Genomic DNA, 27,065 nt, shown 5'->3' with positions numbered 1-27,065 from the left:
TAAGCCAGGCACAGAAAGACAAATATCACACGTTCTCACTCAGGTGCAGGAGCTAAAACAGTGGATCTTATGAAGGTAGAGTGGAATGATTAACATCAAAGGCTGGGAGGGGTGTGTGGGTGGGAAGAGGGATAAAGAGAGGTTGGCTAATGGGCACAAACATGCAGTTAAATAGAAGGGATAAGTTCTAGTATTCAATAGCACAGGGGAAAAATTATAGTTAATAACTTATTGCATATTTCAAAATAGCTAGGAGAGAAGAATTATAACATTCCCAACACAAAGAAAAGATCAATGTTTGAGGTGATAGATATCCCAAATACCCTGACTTAATGATTACACATTGTATATGTGCATAAAACTATCACATGTACCCCAAAAATATGTACAACTATGATATGTCAATAAAAAACACAAAAAAAGAGATGGCACATAAACATATGAAAAGATAGTCAGCATCTGTTACAGACTGAATTGTGTCCCCCAAAAACTCATATGCTGAAGTCCTAACCTCCTGGCATTTCAGAATGTGACTATATTTGAAGATAATTATGGTAAAATGAGGTCATATGTAATTGGAGGTAATTAAGTTAAATGAGGTCATATGGATGGGCTCTAATCCAACGTGACTAGTGTCTTTATGATGAGGAGAGTGGGACACACACACACACACACAATGAAAAAGACCACATGAAGACACCAGAGATAGAAGGCCATCTACAAGGCATGGAGAAAGGCCTCAGAATAAACCAAACCTGCCAACACCTTGATCTCAGACTTGTAGAGCCTCCAGAATTTTGAGAAAATAAATTTTTGTGTTTCAACCACCCAGTCTGTGGTACTTTGTCACAGCATCCCTAGCAACCAACACATCATCAAACATCTTTAGAAAATCCCAAATTAAAACACGAGGGAATTTCAAATTAAAACAACATACCTATTAGAGTGGACCATAAAATTAACCTCAACAATTATTCAAGGATTGGTATTATACAAATCACTCTTTCACAGATGGTTATCCGTGCAAAAGAAAAAAAGAAATTAGATCCTTAACACACACAAAATCAATTCTGAGTAAACTGACAAATGGGAAACACAAAAATATAAATCTTTTAGAAAACAACATAAGAAAATATCTTCATAATTTCAATTTTAAGAAAAGATTTCTTAAAACAAAAAGGGCAAGCCATAAGATGTTTTGCTATTTTGACTACAAAAAATTAAGGAGTTCTGCTAACCTAAAGACACCAAAAATAATAAATAAAAAGATTAAAATACAAGTAACAACCTGGGCAAGAGATTTGCCACACATGAAATTGACAAAATGTTTGTCCCCAAAATACACAAAGAAGCCTACAAATTAATAAGATAAAGACAAACCACCCCCTGAAAATGGGCAAGAAACTTGAACAGGTACTTCATAATACAGGAAAGGCATATGGCCTATAAGCATGAAAATAGGCTCATCCTTATTTGTAATCTAGAAAACGCAAATTAAAACCATAATGAAATACCATTTAAGCCCTTCAGATAGGCAAAGAGTTCTAAATCAAACAAGGTAAGTACTAATGAGGTGAGGAGCAGCAGAGGCTCTGGTTCATCGCAGATACAGTATGCAATACAGACAGACAGGCATTACCTAGGAAGGTGGAGGCATAGGTATCCCATGCCTGGCAATGCTAGAGAAACTTCAAGTGTGCACAAGAACATAGTTTGTAATAGAAAAGAAACAGGATATAACCCAAATAACCATCAATTATGGAATGAATATTTCAATGGAATGCTAAATAACAAAATAGCAAACAACCAAAACTAAACACATATTATTTATTGATATATCTATATATGGGTGATAAAAATAAAGAGAATCAAGGGAATAATTAATGTGCAATTCAAGACTCCTCCACCTGAGGATGGGGTATATGAAGAGGGAGGCAGATGAGATGATGAGGTACTCAGGCGTTTCTACAGATCAGGTCATCTTCTTCTTCAGCCACAGGATAGGTAACAGATGTCTGCTCTATTATTACACAAACTATACAAATACAGTTGATAGACCCTTTTGTATACATATATACCTCACAATAAAAATTTTTCAATAAATGAAAGCAAAGAAATAATGATTAGGACCACAAAACTGTGTAGTCTTACCAGGATAAGAATGATTCTGTTTATTTGAAGAAATTTCTGAAAGGGTATCCAGGGAATCTGTTACTCTATGAATAAAACAAAGTACACCTCATTAGAAGTAGCTGGTTTTCAGGTTTAAGACTGGCTATCAACTAAGTTTTTCACCCCAATTGTAGTCATTCATTAAACAAATACTTATTGAGTGTCCATTATAAGCCAGGAATGAGCTTCCATCTGGCATGGAAGAAAAACAATAATTAAATAGAAGAGGTTCTCACTATCCAAAGATAATTAGTGTAGAAAAAAATTCAAGTGAATTCACCTAAAATATGGACCTGAATTTATTTCTTTGTAACTTCATCTTCAAAGATGAAACTAAAAATATGAAAATATGTTTATTTTATATTAAACTTAACAAATGTTAGATTAATACTGTGAAAAAGGCACTAATTCTTAAATTGAAAGAAAAATACATTGGCTGAGTTTGTGTGAGTGGTTTTTCTGGTAAAACTACATGACTAATACAATTCAACATCTTTTACTTTATATTTGACTCTAAGCCACAATCATAAAGGTCACTTTCCCGATGGGGTTTCCTTCATTTTTTGATATTCAAATCATTCTTTATTTTTAAAAAGTCAATCCTGACAGGCTCATTTTCTTTCAACTGTTTAGTGACCTAAATCTGGAAAGCCGTCATTTGTCAATCACTTCCTCCAGCATATCTTATTACCATCAAGAAATCCTGCAACTCTTGCAATATTTGCAATTTCACATTACAATTCACAGGCATCATTTTTACATGATATACAACATACCACAATGAGAGACTGATGGACACAAAGAATATGATTTTATGAAGAGGATGGATATTTGAATGAAGCAGTAACAGACAGGTGAGAGGGAGTGAATCCTAGAAGTAATCAGTTCATTAGTAGTAAGTGCCTAATAATAGTAAGAACTAAGAAAGTGAACACTATGCTAATGAAGATCACTTGAGCAATGTGTCTGTGTGTGTGTGTGTGTTTGTGTGTCTGTATGTGTGATTAACCTCGTGAGTTTTCTCAGAGTTTCTCTAAAGAAGTTTTGACTGAGTCATATATTAGCCAAAGAAAAGGTATTAACTAGGTGAAAGTTGGGCAATAGTAGGTGGGTGTAGAAAGCCATCCAAGCAGAAAAAAATAATGTGTGCAAACATTCTGGGATAGTCCCTGGCTTAAAATTCTTCCATTTTGAAGATCAGTGGTATCTTTCAAGAGTTCCAAAGCTGGTTCAGATTAGAAACTCCTCAAAATCAGGGACCATGTCTGTTTTATTTGCTTATAGAATGCCTAGCACAGCATAAGTGCTAAAAGACACTTAAGAGTATTTGATGATGATGAATGAGACAATCAGAAGATGACAGGAAGACAGCTGGATTGAGATAGCAGTTCATTTAGAGACAGCCCTATTTTTTTTTAAGCAGAGGGGGCTGCTTTTAAATGCACCACCTTAAAGAAAACCAAATAGAAGGCAATCAAAAAAAAAAAAAAAAAGTAAAAAACGTGTGCTGCAGAAACAAAGCAAGAAAGAAAAGATGAAACCATGAGAAAGTGGCTTTACAATGTAAAGGAGGAGGAAAAAGCTGTTACAGCATAAAACCACTGAACCAGGAATCAGATTGGATCAATATTTACTGTGCCTAAAATATGCCAAACTATGTACTCTGGGTAATCAAACACGACAAGCAGAATCCCAGTCCTCATGACTAGGAGACAAACAAAATTTCTAAGAGACTGCTGCAATGTTTTGATGAAGATATGCCCAAAGTAACATGAGAACACAGAAGACTGACTGGTGACTCAGCATGGATTTTACTCCCAAACCAATTATTTACAAGATATATGCCCTGAAGAAGGTCCCTGAAGCTCTTCTAACCATTATAGGGTTATGGTTAAGGGCATGCATGCTGATACCAGACTGCATGGGTTCCAATCCCCAGCTGGGAGCACAGCACACGTCACCTCTTGTGACTTACTTTCCTCATCTATGGAACATAGTGCCTGCACCACAGGGTTACTGGAGAGCGGTAAACAGGTTAATATATGAAGAGCCCTGCAAACAGACCCCAGCATGTATAAGCACTATTCGTAGTTACTACTTCCTTTTCTTCATTTATAAAATATATACCAAAAAAAAAAAGAACAAACCATCTAAAAGCAAGGGCTTACAAAAAAAAAATTACAAAATAACACACCCAGGCTAAGTCCAGCTCCTCGTCTAATTAGTTGTATGACTTCAGCTAAATCACTTATCTCTTTGAAACCTGTTTCTTCACTTGCAAAATGGGAATGATCCTAATAGCTTACAGCTCACAGGGTCTGGGGGAATTAATGAGGTATGCGTCTAAAGTACACTGTACAGAGCCTACCCACTTACTAAATGCTCAACAAATATTTGTGATAGTTATTATTCTCCAGCTTACCTGATCAGTATTTATTAGGATCAAATGAAACAACATTTAAGTGAAGATACTTTATAAACGACAAAACACTGTATGTTAAATTCTGTATCACCATAAATAAGAAGAAAATTACATCAAGTATATCACAGAAGGAAATTAATACTAAACAAATATGTAATGATTCACTAAGAAAAAGAAACCGAGGGAGAAGTGGATGTAAAAACTTCAATTTGCCAGGAGATAGTCACAACAGTCTAGTTGTGAGGGAAAACTAAACAAGACTCCCAGATTGCGATCGTAGTCTAGTCTCATGAATGTGATGATGCCATATATGTTATCTCTCATTTAAAGATTAGTCCCATTTCCCATCCACTCAAAGGCACACCAAGCGACTTCTTCCAGAGCATAAGAGAAGCCATTTCACATAATGATATCTGGAATTTTATGAGGACTTTGTTTCTGCTCAACTTATTTTTTAAAACCAGATGAGGTGGTATGAAAGATACTATCTTAAGAAGAAACACCAAGGAGGTATATTATATAAAAATCCTTGAAGCTTCACTTCCCCCAAAGATCTACTGCCTATCTATTTTTGAAAACTAAAGAAATCAGAGGAAAAAGCCATTTTGGTTCCATTAGGTTTGTAGGAGAATGAATGGGGTGCCTGCTGGCAGGAAATTTAATGTAGTTAGGATGTGACTGAAGCAATCAGAGAGCATTTTTACTTTTGTTTGCATGACAGATTAAGCTTGCTGCTCTCACTGTTCTTAGCTCCAAACGCCACTTCTAATAGCCTACACATACTCATACGGTTTGCAAATGAGGAATAAAGGAGGTTTTTAAAATTGCAAATCCTCAGCAAAGCAAATTTAGCTTTCCATGAGCCTTCTCTCTGAAGGTGGTTGGTTAACCCCTTGAAAGAAGACATGAGCTACAATCAGAGCATGTCTTTAATATAAAATTCGTGTCTCTATTAACCACTGCAAATTACAAAAAGTTTCTGTAAATAAACATAAATTTCATTCTCTCACCTTTGCACCCTGGATGGGGGAGCAAATATTCCATATCTTGGAGAACAACTAAAATACTGCACACCTCCAACTGAACCATCATTCTTGCCATGGGGTTTTTCAAGCTCTATACCATACCAATATCCTAGAACATGAATATTGCATTTTAAAAGCATCTGTACTTTATCCAAAACTGTTATGCTACTATATAAAACCAAAGTCTAGGTGGTTTAACATTTCCATAAATGACCAAAATGAGGGAAGATCATGATACTCATTAAGATTTCAAATGATAAAATTGTAAACTCTGAAAATTCGAAAAGTGAACAGGCAAAACATTTTACAAGTATAATTGCAGAGTAGTACATTAAAGGAGGAAAATAAAATGCACAAACACAAATTTGGCAAGAATTGGCAACTGTGCAAACAGTATATGACCAAAATATATCTAAAAGCTGCAATGAAAAACTGTTCTTGACTTGGTAATATAGTGTGTTTCAGTGAAAGAAGTGAAACATAATATTGAGATTTAAAAATCATAAAATGAACATGCAATCTTTTCATCTTACTCACCTAACATTAGAACACCACAAACAGCGCTCAAATAATTAAAGGACAAAAATATTATAGAAAATACCACTAGACATTATGGTGAGTGCTTTTCCTTTTCTTTTTTCTACCCAAGATAAAAAGAAAAATCTTTTTTTACCTAAATGAAAAGGTTTAGGTTAGCTAATAGAGAGAATTATTTTAAAGACTTTTTGTATTTAAAAGGACCTACTACTCTGAAGGAAATAACAGGATTTCCTTTTCTAGAGAGCCTAAAATTAAAGTAGCAAGGTTGCTTTAAACGTGGTTTTACCCAATATAAGGTAAATGGACACATAATCCTAAAATAAGGATTTTCGAATTGAGGGTGCCTCAAGACCAATTAAAAGTATCTAATAGTCCATTTATTTGTGATTTAAAAGGAGCATACAGTAGTAATTGTATTTGGTCTCTTATAATCAGTATCGAGTAAAAAATAGGGATAGATATCAAGAAACTTATTACAAATTACAAAAATAGTGTTTCTTCCAGATTACTAGTTCAAAGAGTTAATTATATGCCTTCTAAAAAACCAACTCACAAGTTCTTAATGCCTTCTAACAAAACCAATTCACAAGTTCTTAATTTTTTTCCTCTGTGTATAAAAAAGATGATACCTGAGTCCATTTCCTATTATGTAATACAAGTAATGTCTACAAAACTATTGTTATGCGGCACTAACACTCTGAAAATAGGTCATCACATTTCCAAATGTCCTAAACCAGGTTAGTCTGGTTGCCACTGTTACTTCTCAGTGCTACAGTTACAATTTTCCAAGTTTTACATGCTTCGGCCTTTTATGCTTTCCTATATAATTTTTGCATTTTCCCATTTTAATTTACCATATAATTTTACTAATGTTAACCATGTAACTCTTGGAAACGTGTAACAAACATACAGTAGAAATACATATGGCAAGTGTTCACAACAAAGACTACAGCTTGGCAGTGGTGTGGTATGGATATCTTCCCAATTAAATGTTAATTTTCTTTCCAAGGTGTCGCTGATAGAAAATGCTGATGAGACTAAATACGACCTCTCTCAAATCTAGATCTTATAACCTCCAAATACGGAAGATATTGCCACTGTTCTGCAGCAGTGATTAATTTCTGATGCAACTACTTCCTTACAGGACAGAACGTTTTTAACAAAAAAGTTTCCACCTTTTATAATATTTGCTTACTACTTCCCAAATTTCTAAATGCTTTACATTACGAATTTAAAAATGGAAATCAACCTAAAATGAAGAATTATACCCAGAGAATCAAACCATTCTACCTTGGTTTAATATCATCAGAGAAAGGGAACTCAAAAGACATATGGTAATTGTAAAAAAATAACCTACCTGTGGGATTAAGTTTTTATTTGAATCCCATATTAAGTATATCCTAACTAATCTCAATTACTACCTGGAGACCTAAGAAAGTCATGAATTATAAAACACCTAACTCAAATCAAGCAGCTGGCTTGCAATTAATTGTAAGTGGTATTAGTGAAACAAGACTGTGTTGGGAGACAGTCACCTACGGTCCTGTCATGTTTCCGCATGTCTTACTGGTAGAGGCAGTGACTACTTTTGTTCTAGACTACCTTTTCATAAACGTCTGTGTAGGGGACAGCCCTGGAGGATAGAGATAGCATCTCCCACCAGAGCAAATGGCAGGCATGTGTACAATAAGTTCAGTTTAAAGATTCAGTTTCCCTAAGTTCTGGGGTCCTCTCCTGGAACAAAAAAACAGTGGCTGTGCAGGTGACACCTGGCTCACTCGCTCTCACCCTGTGAGAACTGGTACTAAGGGAATAGTTCAAGAAAATGCCGATACTCTGGCTACTGCTATGACTGTGAGTACTAGAGTGCTTTGTCTCAAACTTGTGATGACTCTAGTACTCACAATATCTTCCACCAACATCTATGAAACTGTGGCAGGCGAATTTGTTAGCTTGCAAGTAGGGTAAAATCTCAGATCCCTCATAGTTCTTGGCTAAATGCTACAAACTTTTTTAAAAAAATCAATGTTCTAGATAACCTTTTCCTAAAATACTGCAATGCCACCATGTGTTAAAATAGCATATTGCTATTTAAAATATACAAACTTGTTTTCGTTCAACCGACTTCTGTTTAAAATTATTAATCACTGACAATACAAAACAAAGTAATCCGGCTGGGCACGGTGGCTCACACCTGTAATCCAGCACTTTGGGAGGCCAAGGCGGGCAGATCACCTGAGTTTGGGAGTTCGAGACCAGCCTGGCCAACATGGAGAAATCCCATCTCTACTGAAAATACAAAATTAGTTGGGCATGGTGGCACATGCCTGTAATCCCAGCTACTCAGGAGGCTGAGGCAGGAGAATCACTTGAACCCAGGAGATAGAGGTTGCAGTGAGCCGAAATCATGCCATTGCACTCCAGCCTGGGCAATGAGAGCAAAGCTCCATCTCAAAAAAAAAAAAAAAAAAAAAAATAGAAAGTAATCTTTACTTTTGGAAACACAATGTTAAGTATAAACTGGAATGAATATATAAATATACAAACATGTATTTTTAAGAGCCCCCCCAAAAAATGTATTTTGAGCCCTTTTGTGTGCTTTTCTCTGCAAGCCACTCTGATAAAAAGGTATACAGTTAACTCATTATTTACTACTTATTTTAAAGACTATCCTTAGCAAAAATCTAATCCTAAAATGTTTGCCTGTCACTTAGCACACCCAGCAATCAGTATGAGTAAAACTGGAGAATGACAACTAATTTTTAACACTGACCATTTAAAACACAAGTGGCAAGAAAAAAATGTATGGGTAACCACCCACCCGAGTAAACACAGTCTGAGTGTTCATCATCGTTTCACATTTTCTGTGCTATAGCTGCCATCCATAAAAACTGTTCATCAAGATTTCTCTACAATTAAATTCTATTTACATGTAAAATTTTAAACCTTTTGTATTCTAAAGAATTCAAGGTAAGCAAATACGCAGATGAGTTACCTGGAGCGAAGTTTGTTGTCCCAAAGAACCTAATGGTGCCCAGTCTCTGTCCTACCACTAGCACTCTCTCTCCGAGGCGGAGCTCCCCCTCACAACGGCTATTATTTGCTGTAGATGTTGCTGAGGAATTCAAACCTGTTCAAGTCGGGGAGGGACACAGGGGCAGGGCAGGAAAACAGGAGAAAAAACAAAGGGAGAAAAACTCAAAAAGCACATTAGCCAAAAAAATCACACTAGGTATTCTAACTAGTCTAGTTAGTTGGTGATTTTGATATCTGATGCCTTTCATCACATAAGTCATCTACAGTCGTGTTTCTCACGTGTGAGGTCAAGTTACTCAAAGGAAATGTGAAGAGTTTCCTGGGAAAATTACTGCCATGGGAAATTCACAAAACCTTATCCCTGGTAAAGTACCAACTCTGCCAATATTGCCTGCAGCATTTCTACTAGAAGAAGGGTCACAGCAAACTGTTTCTGCAAAGAGCTGGACAGTAAGTATGTTAGGATTTGCTAGCCATACCTCTGCCACAACTATTGAACTCTGCCGTTGCAGCATGGAAGTAAATACAAACAATACATTTTTTTTTAATGTGCATGGCTGGATTCCAAAGAACTTTACAAAAACAAGTGGTAGGTCAGATTTGGTCCATGGGCCATAGTTTGCCAATTTCTATTCTACTAAAATACTAGAATTATATTATTAATAGTTCACTTAGACTCAGTGTAAATTATATTAAAAGTCATGTGATTTGACTTTTTCTTTTTTTTAAGAAACAGGGTCTCGCTGTGTTGACCAAGCTGGTCTCAAACTCCTGGGCTCAAGCAATCCTCCCACCTCAGCTTCCCAAAGTTCTAGGATAACAGGCATGAGCCACTGTGACCAGCCAAAGGTAGCACGATTTGAAGGTTAAATTGCTATACGGTCCCAATTATCCTAAACTGATTTTGTTATTAAGAACAAAACCACTGCTCTCTCAACTTGATTCATTCAAAACTAAACCTAGAAATGCCCACGATTAAACATAGAAGTCCTAGAGAAATATGATCTAGAAAGCTGTTCAAATATAACAGCTGAAAGAGAAGAGGTGGGCGCTTGAGCCTTGTCCCGTCACTACATAAACAGAGATTTGAAGAGCTGCCATCTGAGAGGGAGTAGAGAACTCTGGAGGAGGGCATGGGATGGAGGATAAGTCATATTGTGAAAAAAGAAGAGACCAAAAACACAGCAACTAAACAAGGAACATAAACCCATGGAGAACGTCTGGATTATACCAGTAAGTCCTAGGCCCTCATCATAACTATTATTCTACAGCACTTCATAGTTTATAAAGTGCTTTTCCTAAAAATTATACTGAAAAATAAGATACAAACTCAGGAATTAACTAAGACACACTGTCAACAGCCAGTAAGTGGTACACCTAGATTAAAACCAAGATTCAGTGACCAGAAATCCTCAGGCCCGTCCCCTTGTTGCCTGTAGACAATGAACCAAAGATGGCAAAGTTCAACAGTGGGACACACACTAGGCATGATGGCTCACACCTGTAAATCCTAGCACTTTGGGAGGCCAAGGTGGGAGGATCACGTGGGTCCAGGAGTAGAAGGCTGCAGTAGCTATGATTGCAACACTGCACTCCACCCGGGTGACAGAGCAAGACCTTGTCTTTAATAAAAGAAAAAAAAAAAAGTAAAAAACAATGGGATATGATGAGGCTGAGGTCCCTACCTTTCCCATTTCCCAAATCCTTTATTTCTACTCTTCTTTCTCTAATTTTTTAACCTAACTTTCCATTATTGTTCGTTCTCTGCAGTCTACATCTCCCTCAAATGCAAATCTACAGAAAAAGTGGAATATCTACTCACTCGAGAAACATGTTTTAAGTAAATGTCTCTGGGGTTCCCAACACAGACTTTCCCGTATCTCCCATTCTCTGCCCATCTCCCTCTTTGAAAGGTCCTCTTTCTCACTCTGATAACACTCTTCATCTTCACTATTAAGTCAACATAACCCTCAAATTTATTTTTTGAAAGGTAAATATATAGGCATGCTAGACTACTTTGTTTAGAAGGTTAAAAAAGAGTAATTCCATACCCACATGTAAATTTTAAAATCAAGTAAATGTCAAAAGTGCAAATGCCAAATGAAAGAGGGCTTAAAACGTGAATGAAATTCGGACAAACAGGACGGCTGTGTCAGCACTGTACCTTCTCACCTCTGCTCCTCACAACATAAAGACAAACGGTGGGGGTATGGAGAGAGGAAGCCCTTTAGAGAATAAATACTCCAGGCAAACAATTTCAGGCAAAACTTTCAGGTTCTCTACTTTTAGGGTCCCAATGTTTAGGCTTATTATGTCAATGTTATTGTTGAGAGTTTTGGAGGTTTTTTCCCATCAAGTATTTTTTTAAAAATCTGTCATGAACATTTTCCATAATAAAATGTTGGTTCAGTACAAGTACTATTAATAGAAGTACTAAAAAAAGAATCTGGTAATAAAGAGGTTCATGAAGAACAATTTTTGCCAAGATGGCTTTTGCCTTTCCGGACAAGTTCACTGTATAGGCAGCAAATAAGTGAACTGCAACAGACAAAATCTATGTCATTTCAAAAGGAAGTCTGATAAAGTGTTTTACATATCTTTACAAATAACTGAAGAAATGTGGACTGAGTGAGATTATGTAGGTTCACAGCTAGTTAAAAAGCCGTCTCAGAACTGGCTGGTATTGCCATCCTGGGAGAGGACCCTCTGACCTTCTCCTAGGTTTTAAGCAAACATAGTTTTAAAACAACCACTTGAATAAAAATAGAGAACACATGCTTTTTAAATATGAAGATGACACAAAGGCCTATGAAGAGGCTAAATTCAGATGAGGTGAAACCACTAAGAATGAATTACATGAAAATAAATGCAAAGTCTTATATCTGACACAGCAAAATGAAGAGACCTTAAGGCTTAAGGCTCAGGGGGAGGCGGGGGAAGAGTAAAAGTAGTTCAATCTGATTGAAGTAAAGGGTTCCTTCTACACATTTAAAAAGAGCAAATCTACTTACAAACAAACCAAGATAAAAAACACCAAGAAAGCCTGGTTGAAAAAGCCATAGATACCAGCACTGGCTCTGGATGAAAGGGAAGGGCTTTTGCTCATTGTCTTCTTGTTACTGCTGATTGCATTCTGTTTCTTGGGGTAGCTCTGTCTGTGTTCCAAAGAAGATGTAGAGGAGCAGCTGCTGACAGATCCAAGCAGGGCGACTGCAACAGATAAAGAAAAAGAACGTGTCAAACTGCGGAAAATAAGATGTGGACCAAGAAGCAGCTCGTCGAGGCAAATCTTTCTGAAACTCTTCATTTAACTTCCTCAATTATGGATTATCTAGTGTCAAATTAAATGCCTGATTTCATCCAAATAGCAACTGTAGTTTATTTATAAAAGATTTTATAACACAAGCAATAATATTTTAAGGATTCCCATGGTAAGATCACAATCTTATATAAGAGGTGTCACCACATCAATTGATGTAAACTGACTACTTAATCTAATGACCATCACTCACCTCTCACCTTAGATGACAGAGTTCCATCTTATTTATACAAAAATTAAACATGATATTAGTATGTTTTAAGGCAACAAAAGCTTAATATTAACATGTTTTGAGTTAAACCAGGAGGCAAGTAGGAATACTCATGCTCAATTCATCTAATGATTTGATAGCTAAAGGCAAATGAAACGTTTGTGTGGAGCTATCTATATTATGGAATTTCCTTTTATTTTCTTAAATCTAGTCCAGTAGTTATCTAATTTAAGTAAGACAAAAGAATCATAGTACAGTGTTTTACACACAAAAAATATAATGTATATAGCTTGGTATGAGCTGCTTCAGTGATTTCCAAGTTTAGTTTTTACTATAATTTCTCCCTTACCAACTTTAAAACTTAACCTCCATATAAACTGTTTTCCGACTATTAATTTAAAGTTCCATCAAAAGTTCAATTTTGAGAAACAGAGGTTACAAGGTATATTACCGTCTTTCTCTGTCACAGTTTTCAGTTCTTCCCCAGGAGGTAATGAAAGTGTTGACTCAGAAGCACTATCTTTTTTTGATGTCATTAATCCTTGGACGCAAAAATGAAACACTTTCAGCAAGAATTTTAACATTAAAATTTTAACATTAAGAATTTTAACATTAAACATAAAATGTATTTTTTAAAGTACATGCATCCCTCATTATCTAAGTCTTACTTCTGAAAACATACTGGATAACAACTGCACAGACATATGAGGACATGGTTTAGTATAAGTACTAGCATATGAGAAGGAGACAATAACAGTGGCTACAAAGATAAATTCATGTCTCATCAAGATGATCACATTCTGAGATGGGTCCTGAGGGACAGGTCAGATTTCTTCCTGAGAATACTGGCCATATGGTGAGGAAGAGCTGAGGGCAGGCATTCTGGATGGACAAAAAGAAAATCTTAAGGAAAGACACAGAAAATGGTGAGCAGCTTGGCTGGACTAGAGTACTTCCGGAATGTAGGAGAAGCCAGACTAGACAGACAGGTCACAGTAACACCTCAGAGGGGGTGACAGTGCCCCGCTAAGGACTGAGAACTCTTCTGCAAAGAAGGAGCCTCTGCTGGGCTTTGAAAAGGAACACTGGCATGAACAGAGTCTAGTTAAATAACACTCTCCTGACAGTAGGGCTGCAATGAAACCACAGCAGGAGAGGCTGGAAGCAGGGACCAGTCAGACGTTATTAGCATAGTCCAGCCATTAGAGCCTGAACTCCAACAGCAGAAACTGAATGAAGAGGGTGGAGAGGAGACATTTTATGAAGGCAACCTGAAGAGGACATTTTTATTTTTCATTATATTTTTCAGTTATAAAATATTTTCTTTAAAGTTTTTATACAAATAATACAAGGAGATTCCTTGTACACTTTGGGTTTCCTCCAAAGGTAATATTTTGCAAAATTATGGCATAATAAGTATAATATGTCAACCAGGATATTGGCAGTGATACAATTCACCAGTCTTAGATTTCCACAATTCTGCTTGTACTTATTTGCGTGTGTGTGTGTGTGTGTGTGTGTGTATATATACACACACGAGTGTATCTTTGCTTTTTATATCTTCTATTTCTTGGCTGAAACTTTCTTTTCATTTGTTTCAATAGTGTTCACGTATGATTTTTCTTTTTTTTTTTTTAAAGAAATAGTGTCTTGTTCTGTTAGCCAGGCTGTAGTGCAGTGGTACAATCATAGCCCATTGCAGCCTAAACTCCTGGACTCAAGCGATCCTCCTGCCTCAGTCTCTGGAGTAGCTGGGACTACAGGTGTGCACCACAATGCCCAGCTACACCCTTAATTCTTAGAGTGTGGTTATATTACTTAAAATCTTTACGTGTTCATTGCAATGGCCATGTAGTCTCGAAGCTGCTATGCTTGGACCGTCTTTTTCCTTGTAAGAGGTGTTGACTTTCCTGGTTTTTCATATTTTGGGTAATTTAAAATTGTATCTTGTGTCTTCTGAATATTATGTATGGACACTGGAATAGGTCGTGTTTAAATCCTATGGAGGACGTTGACTGTTGCATTTTAGCAGGCAGTCCACCCATGTAGGCTCCAGGTGGAAGCTCCTGACCACCCTCTGCGCACTGTGGTTCCGATGTGGGTTCTGTTTCCGCAGCCTCTACAGTGCTGTTTGAATTTGTCTCATGTGCTGTGCAGCCCAGTAGTCAGGCTGGGACCCGAGCAGTGGTCTACCAAGGAGGCCAAAGGCTTTGGTCAGATCCATGCATACACCACTTGCAAGAACACCTAGGAGTTCACAGCCAAAATTGTGAGGCCTCTTTCTTGAGCTCCCTCTTCTCCATGATTTCCCTGATACTTCCTGCTCCTGGGCATCCCTTGTTGGTATTCTGAGTAGAATGTCTAAGCTTTAGTTTCCTTGCTCTGTCATACGATCCTGAGATTGATTGTGCCTCTGGGGCCAAGCAGTGAGAAAACAGAAGAAAAACCAGTGGGGATTCCATCTATGTCCTTGGACCTAAGTTTCTCTGGTCAGAGACATGGATTTCCCTTCCTTGGGGTTTCAGGTGCCTGCCCATCCACACCATGGAGGATTGCCTGGGGACTGGACGGGAGAAAAACAAGGGAAAGAAAAGGCAAACAAGAAAAACAACAGGCAATTTCATCCACATTCTATCTAATAGGAGACCCCTTTTCTGCTCCTCAGACCAGAAATAGAGAGGGCTTCTCTTGGAGCTGTCTGTCTATACTTACTGTATACTTCTGGGCTTCAGGTTAAAAGGATGCTACTTATAATAGCATCAAAAAGTATGGAGTACCTACCAATAGACCTAACAAGGCAGATACAAAATATCTGTAGAAAAAAAATTACACAATTTTGTTGGGATATTTTCAAAGGGCCTAATTAAATGGAAAGATATTCCAAACTCATAATTTAAAAGCTGACTATTGTAAAAATGTCAGTTCTTTCCACACTGATTTAAGCTTTAACTAAAACATCAGTTAAAACCTCAACAGAATTTTTAAAAGGAAACTTAACAGTTCATTGTAAACTATATATGGAAGTATGATTTATAAAAGCCCAAAACAGGCAAAACAATGATCAAGAACGAGATAAGAGGCTCTCCACTACTGGACATCAGGACTTATTTTTAAAAACTACTTATTATGGAGTGCAGTATTGACACAGGGATATTCAAATAACCCAGAGGAACAGAATATACAGGCCAGCCAAATCCTTGGATAAATTCCTTTCATCCTGGTAGAAAGCTTTCCACCTCAAGTATTTACAAATTAGCAAGTATTTATTGAGCACCTATTTTGTGCACTGCTACAGTGAAAACAACACTACAATTTGCTCTCATGGTTCAGTTCAAGTCTGAAATTTTGCTGAGAGAATAGGACACTTGCACAAATAAAGCAATCAGAGGACAAAACCCAAGATAACAAATAACAATTGGGTAGTATGCATAAAAAGTACATACAAAGTTAGGGAATGAGGAGATGAAAGTGCACTGGAGTTATCAAGAAAGCGTTCATGGAGAAACAGGATAGGAATAAGAAGTCAAAAAAATGGTGAGGACCTCAAAAGGCAGAAGTCAAATTACTGCACCCAGATAAATAGCATGAGACAAAGTATGAAGGGAGGAGTAAGAAAACGTACGTAAAAGACAGGAAGAGATATGATAAACTGTAGTTCACCTATGGAAGCCATGCAAGACTCTATCAATAAAGAAAGAGAGCCGCAACTGCTAGTTTCAGGAGTCAAAACTTTTTTCTGGTAAAAGAGAAGTCACTAAACATCCTTCAATAGGCGAGGAGCCTAAAGCTAGTTTTGTTCCATAAAAGTTTGACGAAAGTATGAAATCTAGCTTTGAGGATAGATTATGTGTGATAAAAGTACGGAGACGGTAAGGGGAAAAAAGGAAGGAACAAATCTGAAATACATTTGTTAGGGACTGAAGTCATTAAAATTGAGGTTTAAAAACACGTAAGATGCAGGTTTTATTAAATTCAGGTTTCATAGTTGGCTAACAAAAAAAAGTGAAGCAATCTAAATAGCAGGAATTCTACAAATAAAATTAAAATACTGAAGCAGAACTAAAATACCAAATAACTTTGTGGTTTGACCTACCAGTATTTACTTTGGACGTTACATGAGCTATGTCAATTTTCTGGGACCTGATGAGAGGGACAGCAGCTTTTGTAGAAGGAGTGTGTGCAATATTCTTTCTTCGATCTTTTGCTTTACTTATCTTTGAAAGAGGTGCAAAAATACCTAAGGGAGAATGCAGAATTTTAAACAATTAAAACATTTCAAATGAAGGAACAACTACAACTAATTAGTAATATAAATCTTTAATATAAACCTTTAATGCCCACTGTATGTCCTATGATGAGAGGGAAAAAAAATGTAAAACACAGTACTTACCCTCAAAGAGCTTACAGTGTAGTTTTCGAGACTAACCACACATCAATAATGTAAGAACCACATTTCAGTTGTTAAGTGAAATTCAGGAGAAAGAGAAACGAGTAAAGGTAATATTAATAGTTTTCTATTATTTCTAAGCAATTGGCAAATAATAGTGAGCTATAGAGCATAAAAACCTATTCTTCCATGCCAACTTATATCTCCTTTGGTAGCTTTTTATCCCCATGTCTTGTCTCTCTTCCAGACTAACACCTTTAAAGACAAAATTTAAATGTTACTTAACTCTGCACTCCCCCCGTACCTAATTATAGTGTGTTACACATAGCAGGCATAAAATAAAGCTTTCTGACTATAAAATATAATCTTCCTAAAAGGCCTGGCCCTCAGGTCTTGACAATCGGAAACAATACAGTGTGCACTGGGGAGGGTAGCGGCAGCGGCAGGGGGTTGCCTATCTGCAGCAGTTGGGAGTACAAAATTCCATCAAAAAGGAGTTTATCCACACAATAAAATAACTAGTATAAGAAGAATGCACTGACATTAAAGATAGTGAATATAGACTATAAATACCAAGATAATCTGGCTAAGATATTTAAAAAGTGAAAATAAAGCCATAATATGTGTATTACACTCTTTCATTGAATGTTTACCATCTAGCAAATATACATTATGACTAAAACGGAATATATTAAAAACAACTTGTTTTAAAGCAGGGTAGAAATGCTCGAGACTCTCTAACAAGTGAGTGCTTTGTTAATAACTAAAAAGTACCAACTCCACTACTTTTCTGCTAATCTTAAAATTCTCTCCCACCTCAGAGTCCATACTACTTCATCCTGATTTTCCTATCTTTAACTTATTCACAATGTTCTCTGTTCTGTCTCCTATCTATGAGATTTTCCATGACTTTCTATTCTTTCTCTAAATTATTTGCCTTCTCTAACACACACACACATACACACACCCTCTCTCTCTCTCTCTCAAGCTTGGTGATAATGATGACGATGATGATGATGATGATTACAACCAGTGTTGGCAAGGGTTTGATGAAAGAAATTATTTTATACCCTGGGAATGTAAATTTGTATGATCTTTTTAGAAAACAAACATCTTGACCTAATCCACTTTATAGAATTTTAAAGAAATAATTATATTTAATGGTACTGACAAAGGTTACAAGGTTTCATCTGTATACTAAAAGAAAAAAAAAGAATTTCAAGAGCTGCCACAATTTCTAGTTTACTACAATGACCCAATCACACTTCTGGAAATGAATCATGAGAAAATACTCTAAATACGAGGAAAAGGTTTTATATCTGAATATGTCATCACTGTAATATTATTCATAAGTAGGAGAAAACATAATTGTCTGCCAATATGATGAATTAACTATATCCATAAACCACTATATCATTGTAACATTATAAGACAATAAAGATTATGTAGAAATATATAAAAATATGAAAAGTAAATCAGGCCAGGCACAGTGGCTCACACCTGTAATCCCAGCCCTTTAGGAGGCCGAGGCAGGCAGATCACCTGAGACCAGGTGTTCAAGATCAGCCTGACCAACATGGCGAAACCCCATCTCTACTAAAAATACAAAAATTAGCCAGGCACAGTGGTGTGTGCCTGTAATCCCACTCAGGAGGCTGAGGCAGGAGAATCGCTTGAACCTGGGAGGCCACTGCACTCCAGCCTGGGCGACAGAGCAAGAGACTGTCTCAAAAGGAAATCAAAAAAATTAAGTTATATATTTGATTACACTGTAACATTTGTGAAAAATTGCATGTGGGAATACAGGCAGCAGGCAGGATTGGAAGAAACCTAAAATAAACATTTATAAGAGAAGTCAGGCTATGGAGTATTTTTCTAATTTGTTTGATTTGTGTCATTAATGTCATAACCATGTTCAATAAATTATGTTTTTCTTCATCTCAGGGAAAATGTGTGATTTTTTGGACAGCAGCAAGTTGAAGGGCCAAAGTCTAGATCGGGGATCAGTCACTGAAGGACACTTTTCAGGATTAGTAAATCCTCTCACAATTATTAAAAGAGAAGGGCAGCCCTCTCCATCTTTTTGTACTTTCTCTTCAACTTCCACTGACCATAACATGTTTCTCTTCTGAGCAAGCCCCATCATTTGGTGAACCTCCCCGCTAACAAAGTGGGATGGGGTAGAGGGCTAAATTAATTGGAGTGGGGAGAGGAGAGACTGCTGGAGGCCGCAGTGCTGGGTGGAATTGTCTAGGCTGTGGTATGTTGGCTTTCTCTTTTTTCTTTTCTCCTTTCATTATGTAAGAGCTATTTCATTTTAACTTATTATGGCGATAACACAGGCAAAAAGACAAAAAGGAGAGAAAATGTACCTCTTTTACTGGAATAATGTTTATGATTACAAGTGAATAAAGTATTTTTATCAATATGAAGGCAACCTTGGCTGATATAACCTCTATCATGAATACTGACACCTCTACTTCACTATAAATAATATATTTTCTAACAAAAAAAAAATCTCACCAGGAAATTTCTGTAAGCTAAAGTATATCTGTGTATTAAATTAAACATTTAATTCTATGGCTTAGAAAGATTTCTGCAGTATATAAAACCTCATCTATATAGTTTGCATTTTTCTTTTTTTTTTTTTTTTATTAACCAAAGCATTTCAGAGAACCAAAACTAAATGTAAAGCAATGACTGGATGCATAGTATACGGGCAGCCTCTATTACTCAGTTACTCAGGCTAACTGAATTATTGATAGGATTTTTCTCAAATCTCGACATGTAACTGTAAGGCTTAACTAAAAACAAACACATGATGAAGAATTATTTGGAAAGACAAAAATAACAAATTTCCAGATAAACATGGCCCACTGAACACAGCTTTAACTCCAATTCTTCTTCTCCAACCCCCACTAAAATATCGGTAAGGAATAAAAATGGTATGAACTCTGAAGGAAAAAAAAAAGAAAAGGAGAAAAAATGCTAAAAGCTTCCTAGAAGGAAGAAAGGGTCAAAAATAGAAGATGGAAAAACCTCTACCTACTTTTTGTTTCTTCTTTTTCATTTTATACTAAATAATTTGTACAACAACACTTCAAAACTTCTGAACGGCAACACTGGAAGCTCAGGATGGTTGGTAAACTATGGCCCAACAGCCATATCCTGGCTACTGCCTGTTTATTGGTCTAGTTTTATTGAAATGTAGCCACATCCATTTGCTTACACACTGCCTATGGCTGCCTGTTTACTACGACAGCAGAGCTGAGTAGCAGGTGCACCAGAAAGTGCAGAGCCCACAAGGCCTAAAACATTTACTATGTGGCCCCTCACAGAAAAAGTCTGTCAAACTCTACCTGAGACACTAGAGTATCTCCTTAAATATACTCAGAGAATATGAAATCCGACCTAACATTCCTTATCCCAAATTATCACATGAAGTATGAGGGGAGAAATCAACGTGTGTTTAGAATAGAAGGACTCAACACATTTACTTCTCATGAGTCCTTTGTCAGAAAGCTACTGAAGGCCATCCTATACCAAAAACAAGTCAACCAAGAAACTGTTACAATGGGTTTCACATTCTCTCTGTATATTTAAGGTAATACTCTATTGTCTTATGTAGCGCACTAAATCTTTCTCTTCAGAGTACGAACTCACTAGATGTCTCGAAATGGAAAAATCAAGAAAGATTCCTGTAAATACATGATTTACAAATACAGATATTAATATCAGATGATACAGCTAAAAGAGTTGAAAAAGTTCTTGCTTCTAAGGGGCAGGATTCGAGGGCAGAGAAAAACAAGCTAAGAGAGAGTTTTGTAATAAGCCCTGCCATACAATCTGACTTTAGTAAACTAAGTATATGTATTTACTTTGATAATTATTAAAAGACATAAAAACAGTAATACCACCCAAGTATTAAAACTTACCATTTTCTAGAGTTAAAAAATCTAATACGTATGAGAATTAACAGATCAATAGAACAAAACAATCCTGAAATATACCATAGCATTGATAAGAACTTAATCTATAATAAAAGCAGCACAACAAGCCAAAGGGAAAAGATGATAAATTTAGAAAGAGAGAAAACCGTTGTTGAGAAATTCCTTGGCTTCTGATTAGCCAGGGGATTCCCCAACTCCCCTCACCTCCACCTAAGTAGCTTAGCCATGATCTGGGGCTCCCAGGACTGTCAAGGGTTACACCCATTTTCACACAATCCAACACATGACCCCTGGCCCACAACTTGCCTTTAAGTACATATAAGAGGATGGAGGCAGGTCCTGGGAGTATCCAGCTTTGTGCTAATCAAGCACACCTCCCCTCGGGACAATGAGAGTTTGGGAGTCCCAACGTGTTCTGCTGGCAATCTAAATTATTCCCATAATTCTGATTTACCTCTGCCCCATGTGTTGCTAAAGGCTTTTGATCCTGCCCTTAGTCTGCTTGACAGGTGGCAAAGTAATCTACTGGAGGAAAATTAAAATTAAATTCTTAACCTCAGACTACTAACCAAATAAATTCCAAATAGATTACATAATTAAGTATAAAAATTAAAACATTTACATTACTGCTAAACAGGAGGAATAAGTTCTAGTGTTCCATAGCACTGCAAGGTGAAGATGGTCAACAACAATTTATTGTATATGTTCAAAAAGCTAAAAGAGAGGATTTTGAATGTTCTCAACACAAATGTTAAATGTTTGGGGTGATGGATATCCAAATTACCCTGATGTAATCATTACACCTTACATTACACAGAAATATCACTCTGTACCCCACAAATAGATACAATTATTACATGTCAACTAAAAATAAAAGGAAAAATATAAACATTTAAAGAAATATAAAATGTATAACTAATCCTTAGATTAGGAAGAATTATCAACGCATAAAAGCAATATAAGAATTTATAAAAGAAAAGTCTTTAGGCCATGAAACTACATGTCCACAAAACATTGCAAATGAGGGTCAAAGGCAAATGACAAGCTGGACAAAATATCCATAATAAATAAAGCTTAATATCGTAAGTATGTATTTTAAAACTCATCCTTTTTTTAAAAAGACATACTAATATCCCAATTTTTACTGGGAAAATAATACGAACAGGTAATTGCCAAGGAACATAAAAAATACCTATACTACAACAAAACACTTTAATAAGTGCTCTATTTCACCACAATAAGATAAATACAAATTAAAATATAGAATTTTCATGCATCAAACTGGAAAAATGAAAGGAAATGGAGCTATTCAAAATCACATTTTCAAACAATATGTAAAGACTTGGGGAAATTATATTAGGATATCAAATAAAAATGCAGAATTTTTATTTTCCTCATTTTCTAATCTTACACAATAAGCATTTTTATAAACAAACAAAAAAAAGTTTTAATAGACCAAAAAAATGAGATTCCATCCTAAGTGTGTGATGAAAGGAAACTAGTAATTTTGATAAATGCGTGATAGCCAGCAGCTCTCATCTGCTGAGTGCTTACTGGGAATCAAGCACTGTTCTAGGTGCTTTATACTTTCACCAACGCATTTCATTCTTGCACTAGTCCTTATGATAGTGTCATCCCTATTTCACAGAAGACAAACTGAGGCACAAGAAGAGAAAGAGAGTCACATAGCTGGTAAGTAAAGAAATCGATTCACACACAAGCAGTCAGACTCCAAAGTCCATACCCTTCATCATCATCACACCACACCACCTCACCATCAGGCCACAAGATGAATACTACACAATCGTGGAAATGATGTTCTAGAAGAGTATTTCATTTCAAGGAAAAATATTCACAACATAGTAAGTAACTACAAAATCAAATTGAAATCAACAGGCAGGATAGGTGCGTGTGAGAGAGGAAGAATAAATTCACCTGAACATGTCCGACAGAATCTATTTAAACATTTGTCAGAATTTACTGAAACATTTGTTGGAAAGAGAAAGAAATCTCGCCGAGTTTCAAAGAAACCTCAGGAGTGTGGTCGTAAAGTTGGCCTTGCTTGATTTTTCCAGTTTTCCAGGTTCTTCATGACCTCCAGAGCTCTGTACTTCCTTGATAACCAAGTCCCTCCCTTGGCCACGACACCACCAGGAGCAGGATTTAAGGGAGGTCTGCAGAGCTGGGGGTGCCCCTGGTCAGAGGCCTTCTCCCAATCACTATACTGCTGGCAGCAAGAATCAAGGGCAGTCCAACAGCTCACAGCCTACTAATGAAAACACCCCTCTCATCACTGTCTCTCCACTAAAATCCACCCAAGAGACCAGTCCCAAGAAAGACACTTTCCCAAAAACATCATTGAGACAATCCCATCAGACGTGCTCTTCACCAGTCACTACCAGACACTCTCCTAAACCTTTCCATCATGGCCTCTGAAACTCATGGTTGGCCAGGCACGGTGGCTCATGCCTGTAATCCCAGCACTTTGGTAGGCCAAGGTGGGCAGATCACTTGAGGTCAGGAGGTTGAGACCAGCCTGGCCAACGTGGGGAAACCCTGTGTCTACCGAAAATACAACAATTATCCAGGCATGGTGGCAAGTGCCTGTAATCCCAGCTACTCAGGAGGCTGAGGCAGGAGAATCACTTGAACCTGGGAGGCAGAGGTTGCAGTGAGCTGAGATTGTGCCACTGTACTCCAGCCTGGGTGACAGAGCAAGACTCCGTCTCAAAAAATAAATAAATAAAATAAAATAAAATAAAATAAAATAAAATAAAATAAAATAAAATAAAATAAAATAGTGGAAAGCTGCACCTGATCTAAAGCAAGGCTAACTCAATTCCATTTCCAAGTTTTTCAGGCCTTTCCTCCTATAAGTGTCCCCTTTCTCTCCTGCAACTACCATTTCTCGCTCTCACATCACCTGTCATCAGGGTAAATAAACATAACTATCTCCTACCTTTAAAAAGTCCTCCCTACATCCACATGCCCCTCATTTATCACATAAGTAATCAGAAGAAAAGTTTTATTTAACAACTGTAACAGAGTAAAACTTGATTATTTTTAATTAATTCTTACTGAGTTAAATAATATCAACCTTACCATACTTGGGGGCACATTTAAAGTATTGGACTTTTCCAACACTTCCATTATTTTTTCCTTCTGGCTCATCCAGTTCAATGCCGGCCCACTGCCCACTTGCAAATTCAGTTGTTCCACAAAATCTTAATGTACCAACCTAAAGAAGATATAAATCAGAATAACTTTTGGGAATTATTAGTAATTCCAACGGTCCTACTCTTGCAACTTTACTTCACCATGAAAGTTTTTAAAAATTCACTGTCTCAATATTACCTTTTTATCCTTGGTAATGTTCCTTGCTCTCACTTCAGAGAGCAAGGAACATTACCAAGGATAAAAAGGAACATTAAATAATAATAAGGGAGTCAATTTCCAAGAAGACATAAGAATCCTAATTAGCTGGATAGTAGCACATGCCTGTAGTTCCAGCTACCCCAGGGGCTGAGGCAGGAGGGTCACTTGAGCCCAGGAGTTCACGGCTACAGTGACCTATGACTGTGCCACTGCACTCCAGGCCTGGGCAGCAAAGTAAGACTCTTCTCAAAAAAATAAAATAAATAAATTGGGATGCAACTATGTTGGGAAATTCAACATCCAAGCAGGAATTCCCTATGCCATTCTCCCTACCAAGCTCCCTATTAACCTCAATATTAAGAAAAAACTGAGGGTGGGGGGCTGGGGAGGGATAGCATTAGGAGAAATACCTAATACAGATGACAAGCTGATGGGTGCAGCAAACCACCATGGCACATGTATGCCTACGTAACAAACTTGCATGTTCTGCACACGTATTCCAGAACTTAAAGTATAATAAAATAATTAATTAAAAAAAGAAAAAACAAGAAAACCTCCCATATGAGATATTTTTTAAAAGCAACTGGTAATAAACGAATGCAATTTGGAAACGAAAGCTTGGGAGGAAAAAAGGTGTCTGGATGATGGGAGTAGTCCTCTTTTCCACATAAATCCTTATCACCACGCTACACAGTATCTCAGACTGCCCTATTTGTGGGAACCCAAAGACAAACAGCCACGAACAGCAAGGGTCTCCTGTGCTCCATTTCTATGGAGTAGCAGCAGTCGGAGAAGCACCACTGGGGGAAGAGGGGACTGCAAAGAAAATCCTCCACCCTAGATCATCCCTCAGCTCATGCCTCTAAATTCACTCAGAAGTTCTACTCCACTCTACTCTTTATTCAAATAAAGATGTCTTCATTATTAAGTTCAAGTAGTTCATATTCTTAAAGCATAACTTAACAGTAAATTCGTATCCAAGTTTTACATTTTCCATTAAGCATCTTTCTACCTACATGTTGAACCTTTTTTAAAAAACTCGAAACTCTGACCTTATTCTCTGTGCCCCTAAACATAGGTCATGGACATAACAACCTTGGCTTCAGAGACTGCAGCTACTTACTGTACCTTCTGTCCTGCAATAACGACACGATCCCCCAACTTCAGGCCAAGTGACGTAAGCATTGCCTTGCCAGTGACATGATCATAATTTGGGAGCATGGCCTTTGAGATGTTACATGACAGAGGCACCGCATCTAGGAGCATCTGCTTGATTTCCTTAGCAGTGGCTGCGGCGTCAGCCATCTCTAACGGCATATCTACTGGGTCTGGAACAACATCAGCAGGGATCTGTCCTTTGTCATTCTACAAATAAAGATAAGAGAAAAATGTTCAACTCTTATTTACTTAGAGCACTAGAAAGTCATATAAAATTTCTGTTGGCGGAATTTTATGTTAAATTCATTCGTCATTTGTTTATTCAAAAACATTTCCTGAACACCTACAATATGCAGGCACCATTCTAGGTGCTAAAGATCCTACAGTGAAAAAAACACAAGCCCTGCCCTCAAGGAACATTACATTCTGGTGGGAGAGACAGACCACACAACATTAAACAAGTAAATTATATGTGGCATAATAAACAGTAATAAGTGGCCTGGAGGTGGGGAAAAAAAAAAAAAAAGCAGGGAAGGGAAATAGGAAATGCAGAGACAGAGATGGTTGTAGGGGAAACTCTTTAAGTGGTCAGGGAGACCTCACTGATGAGAGGCATCTCCACAGAGATCCAAAGCAGACCAGGGAGGAGCCGTGCAGGTTCTCTGGCAGGGAAAAGCACTGCATCTATCGTGGGGAGCAGTGCTCAGGTCCTAAGCGGAGAGCATCCTGCCCTCACAGGCATTTGAGAAAGCAAGCTTGGAAACAAAAGTCACAAGACTGACTGGCTTCCCGGACCCAAATCCACGGTTCCAGAGCTGCCCTCTTGGCTCTGTGATCTCAGCCCCCTGCCCATTCATGGGGTAACTCAGATTTCAAAACTAGAAACTATGGTTTTGATACTTCTAAAACCCAGGCTATAATCAAGAAAAAAGCTCTGTCTTCACCACAACGGAAAGACTGGTATCCTGGGATTTATCCTGTGACCAGATAAAATGGCCAGAGACAACCCCACAGTCATTTGCATGGTATATGTATCATCAAAGCCCTATCATATGAATTATCTGTCACCTTACATTCCCTAACCAAAAACTTTAGACTTCATGAGAAATAATCTAGATTGTAATTTTCTCTTAATATAAAGAATAAAGATACTTTTGTTAACTGAGAAACTTTTTTCCCTTTCTTCACTGATGATAATGTTCTTCAAATGAACCACGTGGAAAAATGAATGAGGCTTTTAGAACACACTTAGTTTGCAATTGCTTCACATTTTTTTGTTGTAAAATTCAAGTCAGGTTGGTCCTTAGTAAAAACATGGCAAGAAGGTATGTTATTAGATTTCTGGGATGGTAATGGACTCTTTTAATCCCAGATTTCAAGAAAACATACAAAATACAATAAAGATATGTGTTACACTAATGTATACTCTAAAAAACAGAGAGAGAAAAATAGGGAAACATAACAATTTTA

At 37.1% G+C, this 27,065-nt stretch overlaps 1 protein-coding gene across 4 annotated transcripts in view; it reads right to left on the bottom strand.

The window, feature by feature from the left end:
- CLIP4 (CAP-Gly domain containing linker protein family member 4) overlaps positions 1-27,065 on the bottom strand; it is a 68,528-nt gene that overhangs the window by 13,831 nt on the left and 27,632 nt on the right. For all 4 annotated transcript variants that reach the window (XM_038006224.2, XM_038006227.2, XM_007971058.3 and 1 more), the window contains exons 7-14: positions 25,566-25,802; positions 24,165-24,300; positions 16,819-16,962; positions 13,177-13,266; positions 12,262-12,405; positions 9,155-9,289; positions 5,605-5,728; positions 2,152-2,216 (exon numbers count right to left, since the gene is read on the bottom strand). In XM_038006224.2, the coding sequence (XP_037862152.1) occupies positions 2,152-2,216; positions 5,605-5,728; positions 9,155-9,289; positions 12,262-12,405; positions 13,177-13,266; positions 16,819-16,962; positions 24,165-24,300; positions 25,566-25,802 (1,075 nt within the window). The remainder of the gene's footprint in view (positions 1-2,151; positions 2,217-5,604; positions 5,729-9,154; positions 9,290-12,261; positions 12,406-13,176; positions 13,267-16,818; positions 16,963-24,164; positions 24,301-25,565; positions 25,803-27,065) is intronic.

This window comes from Chlorocebus sabaeus, chromosome 14 (assembly GCF_047675955.1).
Source record: "Chlorocebus sabaeus isolate Y175 chromosome 14, mChlSab1.0.hap1, whole genome shotgun sequence".
In the NCBI taxonomy this organism is placed as follows: domain Eukaryota; kingdom Metazoa; phylum Chordata; class Mammalia; order Primates; family Cercopithecidae; genus Chlorocebus; species Chlorocebus sabaeus.
Note: the sequence above shows the minus strand (reverse complement) of the source record. Positions and strands in the feature narration are given on the sequence as shown.